Genomic DNA, 18,299 nt, shown 5'->3' on the forward strand with positions numbered 1-18,299 from the left:
CTTTACCCCTTTTCATCGGCATCCCTCTTCTGGGTTCACTATTTGCCAATCTTTTCTTTTACCATGCGGGATTCGTTACCCTTAACTTTCCTTTACTTGTCGGTTAAAGACTTTCGACTGTACAGAGGATTTTACTAGACCCCTGTATGACCACTTTGACCCTCTTCTCGCCTTTCCCAAGGGCTTCTCATTCTGATAGCTTCAATAATTGGGTAATCGTCCAGAGTTACTCGAGTGAGCACCCACATGGTGCCTGGCTCATCTGCAGCTGGCTTTACCCTTTTATATCACATGTTCTTTGTACATTCCCTAATCAGTCATTTGCTACTTTTGTTCCACAAAGTTCAGTTTCTTTATCGAACCTCCCCTCGACTCAGCGGTTGTGATGAACCGCTTGACTTTCTTCGTATTGGGAGTCAAGCTATCAGCAGAGGAGGTTCTCGTGCACCGTTGACATATGCTTCAACTCACAATTGCTATTGTTCGCTGTCTTGCTTTTTATTTCTGCTGAGGTTTCACAGGCCTTGGGCGGAAAGGGCAAGGTTGTTTCTCTCCTTGTCACCCTCTCAGTATGCGCCGTCTTTCTCTACCTTTTGAACTGCCGTGCCTGGATAACTGTCTCGTTGTGCGGTCTGCTTTGCTCGTATGGTGCTCTCGTGCTCCACTTTTTATCCCTGTGGGGAAGGGAAAAGGCCGTCAGGTGTGTGCGGTTCTGGTTTATTGCCTGACTTTGCCTGACCCTTGTGTTGGGACACCTCAGGTAAACGGCTCGGGTGTTAGTCAGTGGTCTGTGGTGTGTGAAAGTGTTTGCATCAGAAAAGAAGATCAGTAGAATTTCTGAGTATCCTACAGGGCAGGATGGAGATCAGGTGTTGTATGGGATTATAGCCCTCGTCCTAGGGGGTTGGGTGAATTCAGAAGAGTGAGATTGGTAGGGCTTTTGGAATGAAAGTAAATGACCAGAGGTTTAATCGTGACCTGAACAGTGGGGGATTGTGGGAATGGTACTGTGTTGTCAATGCAGTATACTGGCGTTTCGGGAAAGAATAATCAGAGGGACATGAAAAGGAATAACCGGGAGTATTTGGGTAGGCAACAGAAAAACAAGGATTCTGAGAGAGGTTGTTTCCTACTGTAACAGTATTTATGTTCCTAGGGGATTTGTCATATTGAGAGCGGTTGTTGGATTTGGGCAGGAGTGATTTATTGGGAGGAAGGGAGACAGATGTGGTACAGCCTACAAAGGTCTGAGGGATCTCGTCCTCCTCTCCTTCTTCCGCGGTATAGTACTACGTCTCTCCAGGGCATTCCCCCGAACACAACCCCGAGCTCCCCTACCCAGGTGATCCTCCCTCGCTCGTCCACCCCCAGGGTTGGGATCTGTGAGCGCCAGCCCTTCTCTGGCAACCTGAATAAGGGATTTGCGAGGCTTGCTTGGAAGAACACCCTCAAGTTTCTTACAGCCGCTGGCGACATTGAATTTGTTTTTACTAACGTTAGATATGTGTGTTGGCGGCGGATTAATGTTGTTAAGCCGCCCGCCGGCACATCTTTACAATGTTAGTGAAACAAACTGAATGTCAGCGGCTACTTGGCTTGCCCGATGCCACGACCGACGACTTTGACTTTGTTTTACTAATATTGCAAATATGTTCCGGCAGCAGATTAACGTTGTTAACCCACCACTGGCACATATTTGCAATGTTAGTGAAACTAAGTGAATCGTGGCACTGGCGGCTTGTATTTAATGGTACACCAGCAACAAATATAGACAACTTCTGAAAGGTTGACAACACCCCTTCAGACATGTAGCTCATTATTTACTGGTGCATAGTCAGTGGAGACACATGGATAATAATTCCCCTTTGGGGACTGTTTTAACCACTGTCTTAAGTCAACAGAGTTATGTATCTGAGGCCCTTTTGCGAAAGCTTCTTACAATGTTGATGTCACATTGTGCCTGTGTGCCCACGCGTTTTCTCCTTTATGCCTGTCTGTCATTGCGCTAGTTTGTAATCTTCCATTTCTTGCAAGGATTTGCAGTACTTCTAGATTACCTGACTAAACTTCTGGAGAACCACACCATGTACACTTGTGATGGGGACCACCTAAGCTTGCAGCAGACCAGACAATTCACCATAAGTATTCAGTTCGCGTTTTACGGACTTAGGCTCCAGACGTACCGCATGTGTTCTACGCTAGAGCCAGAAGCTGTGGAGAAAGGAAGTGTAGATTGCTTGGCAGAAACTACTTTACATGTATTTCATGAGATACCATGTCTGTCAGAGGTGGTGGGGTCGACAATGAGGCTTGTGCACTCTAGCAAAAAATCTGTGGCACGAGAAGAATGTGTTACAAAAGTAAAGGAATTGTGTCATTACCCTGAACAAATTTCCAAAGGGCTGCATATTTTTCCGTGAATAGTATAAAAGCACTTGTTGATTAATTCTCAAGAGACTTCGATCTGAAACTACCTGCCTTATGTCCCTCGTGTTACAGCAGTCATGTTGCCGAAGTCCATGCGGTTTATTGTGTAAAATGAGGGAACCATGTTATCTAATATCCAATTTCCACCTCGATGAGCGAGGTTAGGATTGGGCTCGTGTCCTAGAAGTTGAAAGGACCAGTTAAGTTATAGTTTCCCTTTGTAATAGTAAAAGGCCCCCACCAAAGAACCAGCTGAAATCATAGGTAAGGCCTTCACCATGATCATGACTACTTATTTGTGGCCTGATCTGTGATTAGGATCATTCCCCAAACATGTGCGATGCAGATCAGGGATTCACTTTGTGGAAACCCAGGATCCACCCTAGTGCCAGTGCTCCCCCACCCTTGTCACCCAATCTACACCCCAAACAGGATACTGCTGCATCCATGATGGCTTTAGGTCAACTTATTCAGGGCCTTATATTTCCATAAAAATGTATCAGTGCAGATTTACAACTACCCATCCAATATTCAGTGCTGGGGACTCACTCAGCTATATGAATGCAATTCTCATTGGCTGTCCGGGGAGCCAATAGCAGAGGGATACACCACATTCACACTAACAACATCAATTCAGACCCCATTATAAGTGAGGTGGGCACCAAAATGGCACATCAACTGAGAAGGCATTCATCCTCTCACCACACCTGCGGTGACACTGGGAAACATTCAGATTCTACACAGTGTAACCTGCACAATTCACACTTCACAGCCTGCAAGAACAATGTGAACTGTGTTTACGAGTCTGTCAGTCTGCTATCTTCTGCCTGTTCGATTGGTTCTTTGCCCTAATCCTTGCATTTAAATGCGCATGCAGTTAATTCTCTGCAAATATTACTGTTTTAATTTGGGCTATTAGATGGCGCTTAAGTACTACCGATAAACTGAAACTATTGCATTGGATTATGGGTAGGCAGAAGAAATGTGAGTAGGGACCCACAAATTGTGGGTGTTGTTGGTTATTTACCCACCAATTGACTGCCCATGGCCATACTAATCCCAGTGGCCTTTTACACCCACTGCCTGACCAAACAAAATCCTCCCAGGACCAATTTGAGCAACTCTCTCAGGCAGTAAGATCCACGTTTGACCTGCCAGCAGTATTTCTAAGCAGTAAGCTGAGAGTCAATGGCTGAACTGCACCTGAAAATACTATGGTGGTGATATAAATCAAGAATGCACACTTGGTTAAGACATTTTTATTTTATATGTGTTTCATGCATCGAAAGCCTTGTTCTAAACACGCATCGCCATTGCAAACAGTTTGGACTTTTGTGGAGGCATGGGGCAGCACTTGCCAGACACAGCCATAGTGGTATCAACTGGCCATTGATAGTAGCATGTGTAAAATGGTGCGAGTACCTGGGCATTTAATAGCAGTGCCTGGCAAATGCCTCACACTTATACAAAGGCCCAGAGCGGTTGGCTTTGCCAATGCTTGTTTATTTAATCTTCACTGGCTTCCTTTGCACTTTTGATTGCATTCAAGATATGCTGCCTGACCTTGCAGGGTCTTCTTGTCTACACGCCTTATTGTTTGACGGAGAAGAGGGGAAATGCATAGGGTAGCCGATTTACAAGCAATGTTGATCTGAAAACATTAGATATTGCTTCATACGGGCTAAATATTCGAAACAGGCCTTTTGGGCTGCAGCACCCAGACCATGGAATTTGCTTCCGGTTCAAATTCAACCATTTTCTACTAGGATTCAAAAAAGGCCTAGGCCTTAGTTCTTTCATACTTCTTACCTTGCATCTAGTTTCACCCCTATTTAATTTTCATTTGATTGTAATGTGTCATTGCTATCTTGCTTTTAATTAGCAACTCTGTAATTGATGCTATACTTACACATTTTATAGTATTCTACAGTGCCCAATGCCCACGGTAATAAGGTGAGCTTCAGAAAGAAAATACCATACAATATGACAGGATTCCCTCACCCATTCACTGAAGGTCCTGGCTCCGCAACTTACTCTGTTAGGTTCAGACTGCAAATATCCTTCCCTCAAAACGATTCCTCACAAAGTACTTGGGTCTCAACTACACCACTATTAACAACCGGAAGTTCCAAAATGGTGTCCCGAGTGTGAAGTAGAAGCAGGCTACCGCCATTTTGACCCAGCTGAAATTGGCACACAGAGTGTGGGTAGCTACCCCTTTGGACGCGTTTTTTTGCCGTTCAAAATCTCTAAATAAATAAACATGTGAAGTGGTGTCGGCGTCTCAGAAGATCTGCCAGTGTCTGTGCGCTGCCTATTAGTATCACAGGGGCTTCAAATGGAAGCAGGCATGACATATATAGGTGGGTCCCTTGCATGTCCACTGGTAATGTATTATAGAATTGTACTTTGTTCCTGTCCTCAATATACTGCTCCTGCACACACATCTCACAAAACAGAACATGTAATAAAAACAGTCTGAGCCATGTGCAAAAACAGCTTTAAGTTATACCTTCTGCAGACAGCACACATGGCCACTGTTTGAATTATGTACAGTAGTATATACATATGATTCATAGAAAAGAACGCACAATTCCAACTAACTATACATGTAACACTTTGTGGGCAACAGACGGTTGTAATGATCGGCCAGGGGTGCAGGATCACTTCTGTAACACCACAAACCAACATTCACATTTATTTCAATTGAGGCACAAAATAAGACCTTGATCTTACATGTGCAACCTCTGCTGTTTTAGAATCAATTCAAATGTATTTTCAATTGGATAATTAGAACATAGGGGTTGCATGAGGGGTCAAAGTAAATGGTGTGACCCAACTGTTGTGGAGAAGGACACGACAATAGATGTGACCGACCATGACAAGCCAAAGTCAATAAATCTATAGCTTACGATTTTTATGTAAAGGCTCACCGCCTAAATTTGCCAATGTGTGTTGTTGTTGATTTGCCATTTAAGGGATTTACCAATGCTTTCATTTAGTAATAGCTGCCAGACGGCCATGCTCCCTGTTTACTCTGCAGTCTTGATTGTATCTTAATCTCTTTAATCTCATCTTTCATAGCACTTGGAATGAGCGCTCCAGGGATCAACCAGGTGCCATGGGCATGCCCATGAAGCCTTGTTGTCTGAAGCAGACACTAACTGCTCTCCGTCTGCAAATCATGTTTTATGTTCACAGAGAATTGGTTACAAAAGGTTGAGTGGATGAAAGTGGCATGACTAAATATTTTCACCTGTGGCGAAGTGCACTGCTGTGCTCCGTTGGCTCAGGATTAGATGGCCCCGGGGGCTGGCTACAGCCACCTGTTACATGATGCAACACCTGGGGGCAGTGTGGGGAGGATTGTCTTGTCTACCAAACACTTCCTTATGAGTTTGGCTGTGACCTACCAGTAGGGCAGGCATAGCCGTAATCGTGGCCCTTTTCAGGGGACTGATTATTAGAAGATGAACAACTGAGCCAGCAGAGCCTGCCAACTCACTCTCCTCATACAGGTGCCAACATCATATCCAAAGCAATATCAGCGCCCGATCTAAGATAATCAGTCACCTCACAAGGTCCCCTTCAGTAGGGTGCTGCCATGTTGTGGCAAGCAGAGAAAGGACTGCATTTGGCCAATCGCCATACCAATTGCATAGGGACACACATTTAAGTTTCCTTATGGCAGAGAGAGACCCTATAAAAGGAAGCACTTACATCAAATGGGTTTAGTAGTCCTTAGTAGTCCTTAGAAGGAGCCCATGTGGTGATGGGTGGTAATTAGTACTGGAGAAAGAGCCAGGTGGCCAGATGAGAGCCCCATGAGGCTCTGGAAAATAGGACCTAAGGCGCCGGGGTGAGTACAATGTAGAGGTCTGGAGGAAAGACTCAGAGGACTGGGGAGAGAAAGACCTAGGAGTTTGGAGAGAGAAAGACCCAGATGTCTGGGGCGAGAAAGACCTAAGAGGCTGGGGAAACAAACACCAGGGAAGTTGGAAGAGAAATACCCATGACGCTGGTGGAGAGAGAGACCAAGGAGTCTGGTTAGAGAGAGGCCCGGGAGGCTGGGAAGAACGAAACCCAGGAGCCTGAGGAGAACAAGAGACCCAGAAGGCTGGGGAGAGAGCGACACAGGGGGCTGGGAGGAGAGATACACCGGCAGGCTTGGAAGGTGAAGACCCAGGGAACTGGGGAGAGAGAAAGACCCTTGAGGTTGGGGAAAGAGAGAGAACCAGGAGGTTGGGAAATGAAGGCTCTAAGAAGTTGGAAGAGTGAGATTTCAAAGTGTGCGCTGTTAGAGAGGAGCCTAAGGAGGAGATGTTAAGGAGGAGGTTAAATTAATGGGGAAAGAGGCAGTGAAAATAGTTGAATAGAGGAGAGAAGTGTATCAACACCATGGTGAGGTAGTAAATGTACAAGGAAAGGAGCTGGAAGAACATAGGCAGCCCAGGAAAGGGACAATAATGAGAAAAAGGGTGTGGACATGGAACTGAGAGTAGGCTTTGGAAGAGGAGGCAAGAAGGGAAGCTTTGGCTGACAGAGACAAAATTGAAAGTTGCCCTAGATATGCCCAACATCTGGTGAACCAGTGCCGGCTGATTGAGGTCCAAGATGAGAAGGGATCGGTGTAAGGAGGTAGTGAGGGCAAGGAGATACAGGGGAAGGAACCCTAAGAACAAGAGTGTTATGGGGACACAATGAGGAATGTCAGAGGGAAGGTTTGGGGGTTAGTGAGGGAGCCCTGGGTAGAGGTAACAGTCCCTTCCCTCCAAGGCCCAAACATTCCTGCCAAGAATCGTCTCTTGGACTGCATTTGGTGACCCTCACCCTCCTTCCAGTGTTTTTCCATCCTTGCAGGGTTTGCGCTCTGCAAACCCTTGATCAAGACTCTATAGAACAAATGAAGGAGAAGAGGATGACACCCAATGAACTTGAAGATAGACGTTTTGAGGGTGCACAAAACACCTCAGACTGTATCTGTCATTCCCTGTGGATTGCTGTCAGGGGGACATAGATTTTGAGACTGTTAAAGCCAAATGTGCTTTTTGATGTATTTATTGCACCAAAGGAGAAGTCATCCTGCTAGTTTGTTAGCCACTTGTTTACTTACTTTTTTCAGTCCCAAGTAGAAGCCATTGTATTATTTATTTGTGTTGAATCTCTTTTTTTCTTGTTGCTATTCCGGATAAAATCCCCTTAAGATACCGCTTTGGTCGATGTGTTTCATTGAACGGCACTGGGCTTTGTGACACACCCTACAACTGAGATTTTTTAGGCATAGTGCTCTGCTATACATACACGCTAAACTCATAAACACAGCCACACACTGCGTGTTCTGTACAATGCATTGTAAATAAATGTGTCCTTTGTTTGAAGTGATGCCTGAAGCAGACCCTCCCAAATTCTCATGCTCTCTTGAAATCACCTTGTAAAGAATCCCACTATATTGCAAGGACACAGCTTTATAGATGTCCTCAGCTACAAAGTTGTGTCCTTGCAACATCGTTGTCTTGCAAATGATTCAGAGAATAATTCACTATTTCACATTAGCTCAAAACTGTAAGACACAAGGAAAACACACAGAGAATCGAAACATTAGCCCATAGCTGACATAGACATACGCAAGTACACAATAACATTGTTAGGCTTGTTCTCCCAGTCCGAGATAGCATTAATGAACTACTGCTTTATTTAATATGCAAGTGCTCAATATAATGTCTCTTTCTCTGAATCGTTGGCCCTATTTTTGACTAGACTTCTTCACTGTCCATAGATGTGACTCATGGCCTTGATTTAATTTAAGAGCTAAGCAATCAGCAGACCTAGTACCAGTGGCATAAATACACTACAGACAAAACGAATGAGGAAATAACAAAACATGCCATTTGTCCCCTTATAATGTCACAGGAAGTGACATCCACAAGCTATCAGTTTGAGTAGCTATCTTAACCAAAAGGTGTGTGTTTGGGGGAAAGAATGCACATCTTCCCAAAATCAAAGGTTAAGACAACATCATGCCCTTCACTGCCAGGGTAAAAGTACTCCAGAGCACCGATCTGAAATTGAAAAGACACCAATGCGCAACATCGACAAACCGGTAAGGAAGGCACAGGAGGAGATTACCCAGCCTGTTTTGACAGCACAACTAACTTATCGGGCAAATCTAGACCACGATAGCCTTCCACAGACCTTTATGTCATTAATAGCAACAATTAGGAACTGCTCCACAACCAAACCTAGTGAGAGAAGGGATGGAGATGGCTTCTAAGCACCAAGATCCTACCAGGACTACTTATTTACCTCATTTTACAGGCCAAGACATCCTATCAGTATTTGTCATCGATCACTCTAGATCGTTCTCATCACCACAAGCTACTGAAAATGTCAGATGAGCACTTTACAGTTGTTGCATAACATTATATGTTAACACACTTGTGTGCATGGGCCTCCAATCACCTTAACCCAAACAGGCCCACCACTTAAGAAGTGAGTGCAAGTTTGTACATAAAGCAAGTTTATTGTACAATATTCCGGAGAGCAGTTGGATAGTGTTGCAGTCCCAAACTAACACATATCTCTAGGAACCACATCAGCTCACATTCTTTGTAACAGTTAAAACACTCCCAAAATACTTTCTTACACAGAGTCAATGGCACTACCACTTTTAGGTAGTTGTAATGTTTATATTTTGTGCTTATGTGTATGTTTTATTTATATTGATTAAAATATGTAAACCTGAAGCTTTTTGTCTACACAAGTGATTACATTTCCGGCTTGGTGACAGTTGTATACTTGTTTTTATCTTGTGTATGTGAAGGTGGGAAGCTGCTTTTTGTGGATTTCTATATAAGCATTCTCTCAAGCAGCAAGAAATGACGTACTATCTACGAGACATATCAGACCATAAAAACTCAAGGCTATTTCTGCAGCTGCTGACTGCGAAGGTTGAAGTTACTCATTCACCTGCTTTCTGCCATCTGAAAACCTCTTTAGAAGTCAAAGTGCATTTTGCAAGAAAGCCCTAACCACTGTGTTTTGATTCATTGTGAAAAGGCCACTTATATTCAGATTCATGAATTCCTCATGTATTTATATTAATGTGCATGTATGTTTTTACATTTGGTGGATTTAATACTTCATCTTTTTGCATGCGTACAAACTAGTATGCATCAGTTCTGAACAAAAGGTAACACTAAAAGTAACATATCCCATCCTTGATTAACTACACTCGATACATATGAAATTGCAATATTGCGCTCAGTTCGCCGCCGCAGTCATCAATATCGATTGCGCAACATGAAACGTTCGTAATGATGGGGACTCTTCCTGACCCTCCCAACACATTATCAGTGAATACAAGCCCCCAAATCTGGTAAATTCTGGAAGATCCATACTGTTTGTTCGTAAGCATTTCAAAGACATCCCCATGTGCTGTAGCAGCAACATACACATAATGACTGCCACTCCTTGATATCCCTAAACGCCAGTCCTACCCCCGTATTGGTATGGGTATGGAAAACACTCTTCCCAGTGGCTGTGGTTAGCTGAAAGTTGTGACAGAACTGGAGAGGGTGCCTAAATCGAGCAATGAACATGGGTCTGATTTATAAAGTGTTTTTTAATGGGAAAATGTCATTAAAAATGCTTTGTAAATCAGATCCTGTGTGTGAATGTGTATTTAAAATGTGTGAAACTTAATGCTCTAGGCCAAGACAGGCGGTGGGGACCGGGTACTGAAGATACAACAACATTGAGTGAAATTGGGATTAGGACTGGGCAAAATTGCAAAATAAATACTGTGGAAATGGATTGTGGAATTTATGGCAAAACCTTCTTCTCATGCTGTTTTTCTTTAAGCACAGGCTTTTGCATAAAATTGGATTCCCTGGCCTAAACTTTGCTCATTCTACAAAACTGTGCCATACTCATGCAGCCACATGAGCATATCTACATATTTCATGTTTTGCGGTGGTGGTTATAGAGCATGGAATCCCAGGTTTGCCATGACAAATGAAGACGTTAAATACATGGCGTATTTCATCGATTTCGCCCCAGGCCATAACATTTCTCCATCCCCAATGAGATATGCACATAGCTCTTAACCTTTAAGGTCACCAAAGCGGGTGAAGGCCCGTTGAAGTATATGGGCGTGCAGGCAGCTCGGTGGGTGAGTCAGCTGATTGATACCTGCCAACAGCCTGTGAGTTGAGAAGGACGCAAGTAGAAGAAACGAAGAAGGCAAAAGGGGGGCTTTATGGAGAAGAGGGGCATAAAGCAGAAAAGGATGGAATGGATGTTGTTTTATAATCTTGCCACGATTCCTTCGAAGCAATAGTTTTATAGCATGCATTGATGACACATCAAATATGAATGCTTCCCTTATTTATTAGATCCTTCAAATAAATAGCCCAGAGGATAAAGTTTATTGTGGAGCCCATTGTGCCTTCGTGCTGAGATTGCAACTTTTTTTTTTAACACCAAAAGGTACATTACGTGAAAAGCAGTGCTTGTTTTTGCAAGAAGGCATTTTATCCCGCATTCCCCAGCCGGTGAGTTATGACTGGCACCGAGATCTGCCGGAGTAATAGCTCATCTGTGAGGGCCATTTACACCTTGCTTGGGCTGGATTAGCAGGGACATGCTAAAAGGGAAGATGGAGGCGATATTTCATTATGATTGTAGATGCTCGTGTTCTGGGCGAGCGGCAAGACTAATGAACTCGCACAAAAAAGCTGCACAGATAGCGGAACTGATGACTTCGCTCAGAGAGCGCCCTGACCCCTATTAAGGGTGCACCAAGAGTTAGGCACGCGCGCAGCGCACCGACTTCAGCTCAGATGTAAACAACGTCCATGTTGTAGGTTATATTTAAAAGCCGAAGCAGATCTACGTGGATAGACAAAAACCCCGACACCACGACCTAATGCTCTGTTTACTGTCAGGGCGGCCTGCCTTGGAATAATTACGGCATGATTTAATTCGTGCACTGATGAGTGGTGACGTATTCTATTAAAGCGTGCATGGTCCTGGAAGATGGACGCTATGTCACCGTGGACTAAAGCTGCAAGCTTCAGAGAGACCGTTTTTTACAAGTTGCTATGCAGGTCTGCTGGCCCGTGACAGACAATCTTCAGCCAGAGATCAGCACGTACCTTTCGGATCGATAACAAATTGTACAGACACAGTCTGGGGTGCTGGCTCGGTCGAGGCTGCTTTCTTTCGAGCCCGTGGCAACACAGTACTTTACCCCATGGGAAGCCCCAACCCTTGATTACCACCACGGGAGAAGATAGTATATACACTCACCTTACAGCCGCTGACAACACTGTGGCCCCAGTAATTTGGTGCGCATTTATCGCACTTCTCGCCTATGGTGTTGGGAGGACAAACGCAGTGTCCAGTGTGTGGGTCGCAGTTATTGCCGATGTGAGAACATTCGCACGCTTGAAGGGACAGAGAGAAAAAAAAGCACAATAAGGTGGTTATTATGGTTACAAAGCTTGAGACACTCATATTCCAACATTACACTAATCGAATTCTGGATACAAGTGTTTAATTCATGAACAAAAGCCATTAATGTTATTCCTAATCTGGAAATGGATGTGTCTTCTTCAACCTCTAAACTTCAGGCCGCCCCTTAAACACCCAAGTATCAGTGCTTTAAGTGGGCTCGGTCCGAGGCCTGGCAGTCTCCAAAAGGTAGGGCTCTGCAAGGACCCCAGTTCCACCATGCCACGGCGGGACACTATCCCACCACGACTGCAGCCGCGACGGGACATTAACCCGCGGACATAATGAAGACATGTAGCTCTGACTGACAGAAGAGCCAGCCACAGCGTCGCGCAAACTGCAACTTCCTCTCAGTTGCACTTTGCATGATGCTGTGGCTGGCACTTATGCCAGTCACAGCTCCAGGACTGGGTGACAGAGCCTCGTCCGCCGCATCAAAATAGGACAGAGAGCTGGCCCGCTCCACTCTACATAGGAGTACAGGCCCACCCTTAGAGAAAGACAGGACCTTAGTTACAGACACAGCAATGAAATGTGTTAGAGTGCCGACCCCCGCAGAGAAGTCAATGATAATTGGGCAACGGCTGGTAAGCGATTCTTTTCTAACAGAGGCAGCATTTAAACAGAGACCGTCAAATACCCATATGCGTTTTAGTTTGTGATATCTTTGAAGCGTCTTTGGTCCCGATTAGACTAAGTGCGGCGTGATGATCTTCAAACTGTCAAGGTTTTTGGGCAATGAGATATGTTTCCTACGTCAACCTTCTAGGGAAGTGCATTGAACTGCTTCGATCGCTAAGTCGAAAAACAGTTAATTCTATAAAGAAAACCTGTCATTCATTTCAAAACGTGGGCCACTAGAAGGGTTAGGGCAAAAGTGTGCATTATAATTTAAGTGCCCATACCCCTAATTATACATGCAAGAACACTGTGCCACGAGACAAAAATAATCTTTAAACCAATGCAAAGAGTATTAGGTTAAAACGAGGCCACAAGTTAGGCAGCTTGGTGCAGATTAGATCACCAAACCCCCAGCTTCGCTGACGACAAAGACACCTTGTGCCCGGTAATCTAATCTGCTCTGCCACGCACAGATCACAGAGCCCGAGGCGTCTTTGTCTGTCGGCAAAGCTGGGTGCTTGGTGATCTAATCTGCTCTGCCACGCACAGATCACAGAGCCCGAGGCGTCTTTGTCCGTCGGCGAAGCTGGGTGCTCGGTGATTTAATCTGCTCTGCCACGCGCAGATCACGAAGCAGGGTGCGTGGTGATCTAATCTGCTCTGCCACGCACAGATCACAGAGCCCGAGGCGTCTTTGTCCGTCGGCGAAGCTGGGTGCTCAGTGATCTAATCTGCTCTGCCAAGCACAGATCACAGTGCCTGAGGCGTCTTTGTCCGTCGGCGAAGCTGGGTGCTCAGTGATCTAATCTGCTCTGCCAAGCACAGATCACAGAGCCTGAGGCGTCTTTGTCCGTCGGCGAAGCTGGGTGCTCGGTGATCTAATCTGTTCTGCCAAGCACAGATCACAGAGCCTGAGGCGTCTTTGTCTGTCGGCGAAGCTGGGTGCTCGGTGATCTAATCTGCTCTGTGTACTGCAGATCAGATTAGAAAACTGAGCCCCCTCTGGAATTTGAAGTCTCTCAAAATGAGGGGGTGAGAAGGGGGTATCACAACTGTGCAGATTTTGCCTAAAATTTTTCTGTTTATAAAAGATATTATCCTTATATTTAAATATTTGTGTGCGTACCTTACTATGGTATGTGTACTTTTTATGCCATCTTTTATGAAGCAGAACATTGTTGAAAGCCAAACAGTGGGGTGAGGAGGGAAGGTGATGAGTGCAAGTGAGTTGTGAATATTTGCACATTCACTTGGGAGTATGCGCCCTCAGACTGTGGAATGTCCTATGCCCCCCAACCTAGGGGCAGAACTCAATGATATGCATATCAGAAAGCTCTACAAAATGAACTGTTCACCCCATCCTTTATCCAAGTTCAGAGGCATTCCAGCTACCTGCAATCTGTCCTACTCTACTGGTGTTTAAGAAGTGACCGCAGTGTGATTTGTTGCACACTGGTGGTCTCCAAAACCCCAAATAAATTGAAAGAAGCAGGGGCCCATATTTGCAATCTGTGCCTATATATAAGATGCCAATAAGCATCATGCGGCTGTTCAGGGACTTCCAGACATTCATTCAGTGAGCTGCTTAGATTTTATTTTAAGAGCTGCATTATTTTCCAACAAATCAAATCATGTTTGTCTCAAGACCACACCCATCAAGTCTTAGACCATGTCTATCATGCAAGCTATGCCCCCAAATGAGGTCCCCCCCTCAATTTCTTATCCTGCTTAAAGCACTGCCAAACATTTTCTAATTCTCAGTGCTGTCTAAATTGTTAAACATTTAGGGGATTTAAAAGAGTCTTTCTGCCTGCTATAAAAAGTTTTTCAAATTATAATGGGTCAATTGCAGATATCATTGAGTTTTTTTTTTAACACAGCCCGTTCTGCCTGCATACTAGTCTGGAGGAATGACAATATTTTCATTTCAGCTAGCAAACATCTTCTGGTGTAATAAATATATCAGTTCCTTCAGCGATTTGACCGAGAAGAAATACAACATCCATGAACATAACCCTAAATACATTTTGTGTCAAAAATGTAGAGTCTAGTATTAACGTGTCACTGTTTTCATTTTCCAGTGAAGAGGTACAGCCCTCTAGTTACATGTTATCAATGTTATTGGTGACATTTGTAAAAAATGTCAATAAGTAAACTTTGCAATATTGGACATATCTAAATACAGGGGAGTTTTTTCAAAAGGCTGTGCGATAGGCTGTGCAGCTACTTCTTTTTTAAAATTGCTGTTGCTAGTGTGGGGGAAAATTTGGAAATTGAACATTTTATGTACTTCCCTTGCATATTACTGCATTATAATGTTGAGTAGTTACTACAGAAATGCCATGTTTGGACCACTTTGTTTTTGCTTGTGTGAGGTGAGGCTTTCGATTTTATTGCACATGTCTTTGCAATGAAGGCTTTCTAATTAGCTTGTAGGAATGCTCGCCTTCACAACTATCGTTTCTGATTTGTTTCCGTTTTGGCATATGTAAGCGTGTTTTAGACTCCCGCTTTCTTAGGAAAAGCAGCATTGGTAGATGGAAGTCATCATATCACAAGCGTTCTGCCTCAGAGTGGGTGAGAATCTTTGAGGAGTATATTCGCCTTCACTTATTGGATTATCATGTGCTGTCCTCCCTGATAATGTTAAATAACATGAAAGAACACAGCTGGCATCAAAGGCTTGGGTAGAGCAGCATTGTGCCCCAGTAGCAACGTTGTTTCAATATGATTCCTTGCCCTGTTTGGACCACCCCTTCCATTGAAATGCATGTGTTTCATTGGTATAAGAGAATGGTGCATGGCAGGAGGGGATTCTCACTTGCGCCGAAGTCTCGTGCTGTCGTTAGTTTTGTTCTTGTCGTTGCTTTTTCTAATACATTGTTCACCAACCCACCGGAATCGTGAGTGGTAATATTTCCACACTCGCTAGTTAATTGATAAGAATGTGGTGGTTATGAATAGCAAGCAAAAAGCAAAGCACAATCTACAGTGTGTAAAAGATACCGAAATTACAAAGTCCACCTATCAGCATCAGAGCAGCATGCTCGTACTTCCTGAAAACAGAACGTTCAACCCAAATTCTAGACACTGACTTCCTCAAAAGAGCCTGTCTTACTGCAACAGAGAGAGCGTAATTGTCTTCAACTTATTTTACAGTGGCGGGTTCTCAGAACAGAAATCTCCCTTTTTTAATTTCCTACTCAATAGCCGTCTATAGTGGGGCATTTCAGGAGAGATTAAAGAGACTGACTGTAGGGGCGTTTGGATATGTTCTCGAATATCTATGCGGAGCCGGGGAGCAAACAGGAGTTTCACTCTTGTCGGAAGGAGCTAGCAGCCTCATCCAGTGAGATTTGGTGCTCCCGTGCTCTGGCTGCCTGCACACAGGTTGGGCATCCGTTCTGTGGGCTTCCTAACAAGTGTGGCGTTCACAAACAAATGTGGTATTTTATATGCCCCCTATTTTCAAAATACCAACTTATGATGAGATGGGATAGTCGCTGCATTGAGAAGGGCATGTGGTGAATATAGGTTATGTATTCATATGCCCACGCACAGGTAGAATTGCCGCAGGGGTGGAAGAGCCACGTTGGAATGTGTGAATATTTATTTTGAAAATAGCATACGCCAAATCTGAGTTTGAAGTGATTTAGAGCAAGTGTTCAATGCAATTATTACATGTTATCACTTATCACTCCAGCAAATAAGGTTTTTAATTTGGAAAATATCAGACGTTAATGGCCATGTCAGGTGACAAAACTTTGTCTGGAAAATGAAAGTTTCACCCTGATGTCTGCATAAGCCTGGCACAAGCCTGGCACCGTGGGACCAGCTGCTTCTTGATGTCCCCCTCACCCCTGCCTTATATTTTGAACAATTACTTGGACTTCCTCGGCTTAAATCTGTCACACAGAAGGGAAGGTATCTAAGTTAGACATTTGAATACCGGGTTCACCCATGTATGAAACTGATGTAAAGTCTTACATGTACTGTTTTTTCATTAGGTGGTGTAGACATAGTGTTTAATGCCTTGCAGCACTACACACACTGTGTGTACTCATCTAAAGCTTTGCTGTAGTTCTCATTCAGTGAGAGGACCCAACAAACATGGACGTTGATAAAGAAAAGAAGCATGTAAATAGTGAACCATAATCCTACACAGAGGCCTGGTTCGTTTACATACGTGTACATCCTCCTTCCTGGAAGTCGTAATATCCGTGCGCGCACCGCTCGCACTTCCGCCCCGAGACTCCAGGTTGGCACCGACACTGGCCGTTCTCGTCACAGTCGAATGACTTGGAACCGAAGGAGTTGCAGTTACAGGGGACGCAGCCTCGAGAGGAATGCAGTCCATGGGTTCCCGGCTGGTGTACGGAAGCAGAGAAGGGAACGTGTTAGACAAGAAGGCAGAGGATGGGAGAGCCAGGGAGAAGCAAAGAGCTGACAACTCATATCCCAAACAAATGATTTGATCCCACCCCCGTCTTTTTCAGACCAGTTAGATCGCCAAGAAACCATTCAAGTGGCAACAGAGCACAGCATAAAATCCACTAACACAACACAGCAAACTTAAACATGCAGATTGCCAGAAAGCACAACTTACCATGATTGGTTTTACTGGAAGAAATTATATGAATACAATTCAGACACAAGCATGTTTTTTTCCACAGCCTTAAAAAATTGTCCTAAGATCTTGGTGCATGAATTCAAATGTAAGTCATCAATTTCATGTTTGCTTTATTCTGTGGAACTAAGCTCAAAAGACCACAGTATTTTCGAAAACTCCCAGCAGCCTCCACCACATACCAGTAGGCATAATGCTTCACGCTATTGGTGTTACTGTGGCCTCTGAGGTGAGAGAGCTCACCATGCAGTTCTGCCTGCTCGACACCCCCAGGAGCACAGCTGAACTCGTGATAGGCATATTAATTGCAGGATTCAGCTATACTAACTGTGACACACCTGGTTTGCCTCTTTCAGTCTTTACTTCTTTGGACGACATCGGCACAAACAGGCTTTCAACAAATACGCAAGTGTGAAAGGGCTGCTTCACTCCAAGGCACACCACATTTCACGCTCTTGACTTCAAACCGTACATTCAAATCAATTTCCTAATTGCCAAAACGAATTCCTGAACTTCCTGTCCTTGCCATACCCCTAAACAACGTGCCTCACACTCCGTGACAACGCGGCCCTTCATCCTAAAACCCTTGTGCTTCACCCAACTTCCAAGCCTCCCAATACAACTCTAGGCATGGGCGTAACTTTAGGAGGGGACAAGGGTGTTTGGAACAAAATGGTGTGACACACAAGTTTGGGGGGACACTCATTTGGCAGGGGCCCCTTTCCTTTAAATGTCATGTCCCCTCCAACATTTTCAGCAACGTTACGCTACTGACTATAGGTGTTTCCAGGACTGTTGGCCACTATCATGCATTTTTTTATTTTTATTGATTTAGCTGACATTATATCAACTTTTCAATATCAATACAAAATACAAAAAATATGCACATATATAAAAGTAAACACTGTACTTCATGATTAAAAAGCTTACATAAACTTCAAAATGGAGCAACGCTTCTGCACAGAATTATGAGTCCAATTTAAGAGCTTTTAGAAAATTCACAGAAGCTAACTGAATGGACGTTTTACCAGCACATAAAATATAAGGCCATCGTAGCTCCATTTCCAAGGAGGCCAAGTAAGAACAATGGTCTCTAAAATAAATGTGCCGC

General features: G+C 44.2%; 1 protein-coding gene across 7 annotated transcripts in view; it reads right to left on the reverse strand.

Annotated features, from left to right (window-relative positions):
• Nucleotides 1-18,299, reverse strand: part of LAMA2 (laminin subunit alpha 2) — a 3,027,572-nt gene that overhangs the window by 1,224,129 nt on the left and 1,785,144 nt on the right. For all 7 annotated transcript variants that reach the window (XM_069607473.1, XM_069607470.1, XM_069607476.1 and 4 more), the window contains 2 exons: nucleotides 16,748-16,928; nucleotides 11,737-11,873 (listed from right to left, as the gene is read on the reverse strand). In XM_069607473.1, the coding sequence (XP_069463574.1) occupies nucleotides 11,737-11,873; nucleotides 16,748-16,928 (318 nt within the window). The remainder of the gene's footprint in view (nucleotides 1-11,736; nucleotides 11,874-16,747; nucleotides 16,929-18,299) is intronic.

The sequence above is a fragment of the Ambystoma mexicanum genome, chromosome 4q (genome assembly GCF_040938575.1).
Source record: "Ambystoma mexicanum isolate Mex_15411 chromosome 4q, UKY_AmexF1_1, whole genome shotgun sequence".
In the NCBI taxonomy this organism is placed as follows: domain Eukaryota; kingdom Metazoa; phylum Chordata; class Amphibia; order Caudata; family Ambystomatidae; genus Ambystoma; species Ambystoma mexicanum.